Source organism: Egretta garzetta, unplaced genomic scaffold (genome assembly GCF_000687185.1).
Source record: "Egretta garzetta isolate BGI_Z169 unplaced genomic scaffold, ASM68718v1 scaffold135, whole genome shotgun sequence".
NCBI lineage: Eukaryota > Metazoa > Chordata > Aves > Pelecaniformes > Ardeidae > Egretta > Egretta garzetta.
The window spans coordinates 1382243-1390122 of record NW_009259594.1 but is presented as its reverse complement, the minus strand read 5'-3'; the positions used below and the strand labels follow the sequence as shown (position 1 = coordinate 1390122).

The window sequence follows — 7880 nt, the reverse complement described above, 5'->3', positions numbered from 1 at the left end:
TTTTTTTTTTTTTTTTTTTTTTTGTTACCTAGGCTGGAAAGGGAAGTGGAGGGAGGACAACAGATGTGACTCTGCTGGGATGCTTGGGTACCACTGCAGTGAGGTGTGAACACATGGAGAAACACTGGGAGTGAGGCACTTGGGTGGTGTTCAGTGATGCACAGGAAGCTCTGAAAGCAGGAATCCAGACTCTCTGGTTTCTTCTGTCCCTTTGATGCTGAAATTTTTCACTTGGAGACATCACCAGGCTGCCATTAAAAATTCCTGCCACCTTGCAGTACTGCAGACTGCGGTCTGGTCTGGGAGGTGGAAGTCAAGCTTAAGCATGGCCGGGCTCACTCTGGGTGTGATGGGTGCTTGTTTAGAGGTGGGAGGTGGTGAGAAGATTGGTGTGACCTGTGTCAGGCACCCAAGAGGAGGAAGAGGGCTGGTCCCAGTGAGTAAAAGATCTGGGGGGGTGCTTCTGCATGCTGCTACCTTTCCTCAGCACAGTGCTCCTCTCTCCCTGAGCTCACTTAGTCCTTTACATATTAAAGGTGTCTTAGCAGGGAAAATGGTAGAAGGGAAATAACACAAACAGGCTTCAGCTAGCTAGCAGGAGATATTCACCAGATGTGCTGCTGGGCTGCGTGGCCCATATAGAGCTGCCCATCCTGGTTTCCTCTCCCAAAGTGCCATGTGCCCGAAGCACCAGTCCAGGGGGTACCCTGAGAAACCAAAAAAAACCAGTAGCATGCGGAAGCAGGGAGAGAGGCGTCCAAGCTGCTGCTGCTGCCAAGGGCTTGATGAGATAGCTCATCTCCTGTGAGTAACTCCCTGCTCCTACCTGAGCAACTGGCAGAGGACCCTGCAGGTTAGGTAGTCTGGCTCCTTATGCGTCTTGCAGGTAGTCCAAGGGTTTTTGTTTGGGAGAATAGCTGACTCTTCCTCATATCTCTGTTGTATGTCTTGCAACTCTGGGCCACGTATATAACTCACAGGATGAAGAAGGTTGTATGGAAGCCTTGAGAAGGGTTGTGTGCATGTCCATCTGTCCTGCTGGCTCTGCAGAATGGCAGATGGAGGGGATCTGTGTGCTTGGAGGGGTAGGGGAGTGCCAGAGCTCAGAGATGCCCATCCATGTCTGTCTCCATGGTGGACCTAAGGATCCATCTGCCCCAGCCAAACCCCGCAGTTCTTGCTCCCAGCACTCAGATGGCGAATGCTTCAACCTCTCGACCTGCACGCAGGTGCGGAGTTGCTCTTGGGTTGGTTTGCAAGTAACCTTCCAAGGGTTAATGTATTGTGAGAAGGTTGCAAAGGGCTGAAGCCTGGAATCCCCTCGATCCCTTGCCTGGAGAAACACAAAGTCCAATAAGCCAGCACCCCTGGATTCGTGTTGGGGGGGATTAATTCATGCACTTGATGTTAAAGCTTGTCCGAGAGGTTTGCACGGGGGGGCCATCGCTAGGGCTGGTTGGCCTCTCTAAATGGTTGCTAGGGCCCTGGCATCAAGGGCCAATGTAGCTGCCCACAGCCACGGTCACGGAGGGAATTACACAGCCACAAAGAAATTGTTATTCTACATAATCTGCTCTTTGGAGAGTGACTGTGGGGAAACAGGCTGGCCCCAGCATGCCGCCAGCTCTGTGATCATAGAAGCGTGCTGGCTGCAAAGATCGGCCAGGGCTCGCCTTCTGATCTGGGGACACCAGGGCTCGAGGCGCTAATCTGCTTTATCAGCGATTTCTCTCTCCTGACACAAAGGTGTTTACTTGTTTTAACATCTCCCGGGACTCTATTTCTCCTTTTGTGTGGTCTTTATCCCCCGATGAGGGCTTTAGCCCAGATTACAGACAGAATTAAGGCATTTGGCGATGTGCCTCAGAACTGTGTGATGCTGGATCAAGGAGCAGAAAGTAACAAAATAATGGGGGGAGATGCTGGGAGTGACCCCACTGTGGGATCTATGCTGTCGGCTTTCAGGACTGCTTCATTGTCCTGAGAACCAAGAGCCTGTTGGAGAGGGGTGGCCATGCGGCAGGGTTTGAAAAGCAGGTGCTTCAAGGTTTATTATGTCCAGCATTTTTGATTTAGAGGGTGTGAGGAGGAGGAGGAGGAAGAAAAGGAGGGTTTGCAATAGGTGGCACTTTCAAGCAGCTGGGCAGATTGTCCCCTCCGTTCCCAAGAGTCTGCCGTGGCTGGGTGTTGCTGGCTGCTGGGGTAGGTGGAGTGATACAGGGGACGGGCTGTGCCATGTGCCTGGTGCAATTTCATATGGCCCAGGGAAGGGGCTCGAACTCCTTCTTGAAGTCTGGCAGCATGGACCCTCAGCAGGCACCATCCACCTGGTGAGCTGATGGTTCTGCAGATGAGCAAGCAGCAGAATGATACGGCTGCAAAGCATCTGGCTTAGAGCTTCATGGAGATGTTGCTTTTGCTCTTTCACAGTAAGCAAGGAATTAAAAAGGATGAAGGAGGGACGGAACCAACAAAAAAACCAACCTTTGGGAAGTCATCTCCAGAGCAGCCCTGGGGTGGTTGCTCTTGACCTGTCATGTTCAGCCCCAGATATGGTGTTTGCAGTATGCAGTGTACTGGAGGGGGTTGAGGAGAGCAGCCGTGGAATACTGGGTCAGGAGACTCTGATTTGCCTGTGAATCTGAGCTTTTTTGCCTGTGTGTAAAAGATAGGGAGAAATACCCCTGTGGGCAGTATTTTGAAGGATGGAGTCTGGGATGGGATGGGATGCGATTGACCAGGTAAGTGGCTGTTGCAGGTTATCTGGAGTTTGACTAAGTTGAGAATTGTCTCCCGTGGAAATGGAGACCCATCATTCAGAGTACCGGTCACTTCTCCCAAGGAAAATGATCCCATTCTGCTGGGGGTCAGCTGTGCCTGCTCCTTGGCTCTTTCTCTTACAGCTGTGACTCCTGCTGGTCACCCTCCATGACAGTTAGTGGCCCAACCAGTAGCAGAAGCTGGGGGAGGGAGAGGAAAACTCTACAGGCTTTTGCATTCTGTTAAATCACAGAAATGAGATCTAGGAGACTTCTGTGACACCATCTCTGCTCTGGCCAGCTGAATTGGAAAGGTGCTTTGCTCCAAATGACTCTTCCCCTATTGTGTTTCACCGCAGTGGTCAGCTGTTGACCTGTTTGGGGACTGACTTCCACCGTGGAGCTGGAGTCCTTGACGTCTTCTACGAAACACCCTCCCTTCTCCTTTCTTGTGGGTATGACACCTACATCCGCTACTGGGACATACGGACCAGCACCAGGTGAGCCTACCCTGCTGCCATCTGGGCCCTGCGTGAGACTCCTGGGCTCCCCCTGTGCAGCGTCTGGGGACTCGCTCGCAGCTGAATTAGCTCCTTCGGGCAAACTGAGCCTCAGCTCCAGCAGCGGAGGAGTGGAGGCTCAGCCCTGCTCTGTTTTGTGTTGCTCTTACAGGAAGTGTGTCCAGGAGTGGGAAGAGCCCCATGACAGTGCCCTGTACTGCATAAGGAGTGATAAGAACCATATGATTGCCAGCGGCTCTTCTTACTATGGCGTGGTGCGCCTCTGGGATAAGCGGCAGACTCGGTGCCTGCAGGTGAGGGATGGCTGGAGCCTGGCAGCAGCAGAGCTTCTGAGTTGGTCTCTGGCAGCCTGTGTCTCTTTGGCAGAAGAGAGAGGGGCTGCTGGGCTGTCTTTGGGGTGAGCCCACCGTGGGGAACCTAACCTATATGCAGGGAGAAGCCTGCTTTGCTCAGGCACCTTGGCTGTTGGGTCTGTAACACCGGTTGGGGTCTTTGGGCTGACCTCTTCTTTGAAAGGTCAATTCTCCTATTTTATTGCAGAGCTTTCACCTGTCTTCACCCACCAGCAGCCCAGTGTACTGCCTTCGTTTCAGTACCACCCACCTGTACGCTGCCCTGGCATCAGCCCTGCACGTCCTAGACTTCACAGCCCCATGAAGAAGGGCACCACAGCTGCTTCTGGTCACCCCAGCTCAGCAGAGTTGACACTTGGCTCAGGGAATCGCAGGGCAGGAGAGGTGAGAATGGCCCCCAAGGCTTCTGAAGGGATTTTTTGCCTGCCAGAAAGCTACATGGAAAAGTGCACAAAGGGCCAGACTTTCTCAACCTCACCTGCCCATTAGTGGAAATAAAGGCCGATTGTCCTTTCCCCTTTTTATTTTGTGCAAGGCAGGGTTTGTTTTATTAACAGTGTTCTTTTTTTCTGTTTTTTTTTCTTTTTTTTTTTTTTTTTTCCTGTGGATACAGCATTTGAGGGGCAAGTTGAGCCAGGATGCCCTATCAGCTGTGTGTGTGCGCTGGTCAGGTTGAGATCAGCCAGGCTCTGAGCCGTGTGAAGCAAGTCTAGGCTGTGTGTGGGTATTTGGTGGAAGGAAAGGTGCCTGGAGCAGGGCCCACCTTTCACATGCGCTTGGTCTCCTGACAGCTGCTTGTGTTGTCCTTCGCAGCCAAGAGCAAGAATTGAGCTAAAAGGCAGAGCCAGGCCTGCTTTCAGTGTATGCCTCCCCAAGCTGGCCGTCAGGTCGGGCTGTGCACTTGGCAGGGCTGAAACAGTCGCATTTTGCTAAATAAAACTCTGAAGGGGAACAAAAGAGACTGTATGTTTTGTTTCAAGTTCCAAAGGGGCTGCGATGTTACCCGCTGAGGCCTGGCTGAGCAGGGGAGGTTGGGCCTGTTTTCAGACGCTGTCTACATGTCTAACAGATCTCTGTCCCTGGCTGTACCCTGTGACACTGCGTTGAAGGCAGTTCCTGGGATCTTGGAGCTCATGTCACTTGTTCAAACAAGAAATCAAGAAGTAGGATCTGCAACTTGCTTGCTGCCTGCGTAAGGAAGCAGCAGACTGGACTATTGCAAACACCAAGGCCTTGATGTGATTTACTGGGATCCTGTAGGCACATCTAAGCGGGCTCTGCTCCTTTTTGTGTCAGCCTTCTCAACCTAAGTTGGGTTTCAGAACAACGGTAACTTTTGGTGTGCTCTGTGCTGTCTGGATGAACATGGATGTCTGTGGATGAATGTGCTGTGGGTGAATGCAGCAGTGTCTGGGGTCTGGTCCTCCTAGGGGAAGAAGGTGTGTGAACCCTACTTGGCTGTGAGTTTGGCTGTCCTGGGTAGGTAAAGGAGAGGTTTTGTATCAGAAACTGGAAGTACTTCTAGGGCAAAGCACACAGCATGGTCCTTTGTTAGAACTTAATAGGTAATTTCTGCTGTCAAGAGGCTGCTCTTCCCTGGTGATGCACAAAAATTGGAAGAGGATGTTTGTTGGAGCCTTTGCCTGAGCAAGGAAGGAGTGGAATGAACCAGCTTCTCACCTGCTTGAAGGCAGCCCTCCATTCCCAGTGGATGTGAGACAGCAGCTCAGGGTGCAAAGTGATTTAAAAGCATGGCTTTGCTGCAGGATCACATTCTCACAAGGATCTTCCCAGCACAGCTTGCTGTCACGGTTCCTGATCTGTGCCTGTTCCCCTGCTGCCGCTCGTGCCTGCTGGCTGACAGCTCCCTTGTAGCTCCCATGGTGCTGCATGCTCTCCTTGTGCAAGTGGCAGAGTTGTCTTAAGTGCCCCAAGCAACGATCTACTGCTGTAAAAAGATGCTATGGCTGGAACAATCTTCCATCAGCTCAAAGCTGTAGATCCCAAAGACTGATAGCCCAAGATAAGGGTTCGTGGGGGGGACCTCTGGGTTATTGGTAACACTGAGCTGTTGCTGAAAGGATGGTGCTTTGCATCAGGGGTCGCTAAATACTGCTGCTGTATTGCTTGGAGCACTTTGGGCTCTGCATGTGAGAAGGGTTTTAGGTAAGTGATTAGGCATGAGATCGAAGACCAGAGAGAGCAAGCTGGCAGAGCTTGGGAGTGGGGAAGTCTGGTTTTTCTCAGGTCCTGATGTGTTACAGGTCCTTTAATGAAATTGTGAAGGAGGGATGGAGATATTAAATGTCTTCGTCAGTGTCCCCAGGGAGAGACCGTAAAGGAACTGGAGTAACTGTGGGGTGGGAGGAGAGGTTCTCTATTGCACTGGGACTTAGGCCAGGCCCAGAGCAGGACTGACCATGTCAGCTGAGCGGGTGAACAAGTATCACTGGTGCAGGCGATGACTCCTGCGACAGCCCTTCCTGCAACACTGCTGCTGCCAGTCCCTTTCTGCAGCCTGTGTTGGTGGGTGCTGCGCTCCTGTAGCTGCTTTTAATTCTTCCTGGCTGAAGCCTGGAGCAGAGCGGCAGCCCCATGGTGGTGCCAGCACTGCTGGGTAGAAGGATGCACCCTCGCATCTTGGGTGACATTGGGGAATGGGGAAGCTGCAAGAGGCGCTGGTACAGGGGCTCCAGTGAGCTCTGACGGTTGATGATGCCTCCATCGCGTCCGTTGTCTTGGGAGCACCATGCAGGTGGGTCCTGGAGCCACCCAGCAGTGAGGCTGTAACTGGGGATGCCACCCAGGCTCTAAGGAGTTTTCGTGGTTTGAAAGCAGCACTCATCAGGGGAGCTATGCTGGGAGCCTGTGACCTGCTCGCTTCCAAGTAGGGTTTGTTTGGGCAGGAGCTGTTCAGATATGAACTGGGATGGAAGGACACACGGAAATCGAGGGAGGTGATTCTGCCCCTCTACTCTGCTCTGGTGAGACCTCACCTAGAGTACTGCGTCCAGCTCTGGAGCCCTCAGCACAAGAAGGACATGGAACTGTTGGAGCGGGTCCAGAGGAGGGCCACAAAAATGATCCGAGGGCTGGAGCACCTCTCCTATGAGGACAGGCTGAGAGAGTTGGGGTTGTTCAGCCTGGAGAAGAGAAGGCTGCAGGAAGACCTGATTGCGGCCTTCCAGTACCTAAAGGGGGCCTACAGGAAAGATGGGGAAAATCTTTTTAGTAGGGCCAGCTGTGACAGGACAAGGGGTAATGGTTTTAAACTAAACCAGGATAGGTTTAGACTGGATCTAAGGAAGAAATTCTTTGCAATGAGGGTGGTGAAACACTGGCACAGGTTGCCCAGAGAGGTAGTGGAGGCCCCATCCCTGGAAACATTCAAGGCCAGGTTGGACGGGGCTCTGAGCAACCTGATCTGGTTAGCGGTGTCCCTGCTCACTGCAGGGGGGTTGGACTAGATGACCTCTAGGGGTCCCTTCCAGCCCAAAACATTCTATGATTATATGATTCTATGAAATCTAAGCACAGGGATGGCTGGTGCAGGGTAGAGACAGTAACTGGTCAAAGGGTGGGTTGCTAAAGCAGCAGCACTGCTGGGGTTGTCCCAGTGCTGTCTGCGCAGCAAGGTGTGTGATGGGCCATGTCTGTGCCTTCATGGAAGGGGTGTGCGACTGCTGCTCCTGAGCTGGCCAGTGGCCCCTGTCACCGCTCTCCCCTCCATGCCATGCAAATGAAGGCAGCTGCAGTTCGGTTCCTGCGCTCTGCACAGCCGCCTGCGTTCTGCACGTCACGCTGCGCATGGCTGGCAGTAAGGAAGCAGTTGGGTGTCCTCCTCTTCACCCGCTTTCATCAGCTCTGCCCATTCAGGAAGCATTGGTGCTGTTTGCAGAGACACCAGAGTCGCCAGAGCATCCTTCTAACGGCACACAGACCGGGCACAACAGCGCAGGAGGGGAGTGGCTGCCAAGCACATCCCAGGCAGGTAACGCATGTGAGGAGGGGGAATCGTGTTTTCCAAATGACAGAGGGAATTCCCAAGGGGAACTACCCAGCTTTCCTGTCGATTCTGCTCATGGAGGATGGGGAGAGGGCCACTGGCTGTGGCACACTTCCTTTGCACGTGGCAGCTTCCCACAACTCGTAGAGCTATCGTAAATGTCTGTGTAAATCAGCAGACCAGGCAGTAAAGAGATCAACCACCCTGCCATCTTCCTGGGCTTGCAAAGATTCCTCCAAAT

General features: G+C 52.8%; 1 protein-coding gene across 1 annotated transcript in view; it reads left to right on the top strand.

Annotated features, from left to right (window-relative positions):
* The window catches only part of FBXW4 (F-box and WD repeat domain containing 4), a 55315-nt gene extending 51102 nt beyond the window's left edge, over nucleotides 1-4213 (top strand). The window contains exons 7-9 of the mRNA XM_009638108.2: nucleotides 3119-3259; nucleotides 3432-3573; nucleotides 3821-4213. Coding sequence (XP_009636403.1) covers nucleotides 3119-3259; nucleotides 3432-3573; nucleotides 3821-3937 — 400 coding nt within the window. The 3' untranslated portion in view covers nucleotides 3938-4213. The remainder of the gene's footprint in view (nucleotides 1-3118; nucleotides 3260-3431; nucleotides 3574-3820) is intronic.
* The last annotated feature ends 3667 nt before the right edge of the window (nucleotides 4214-7880 follow it).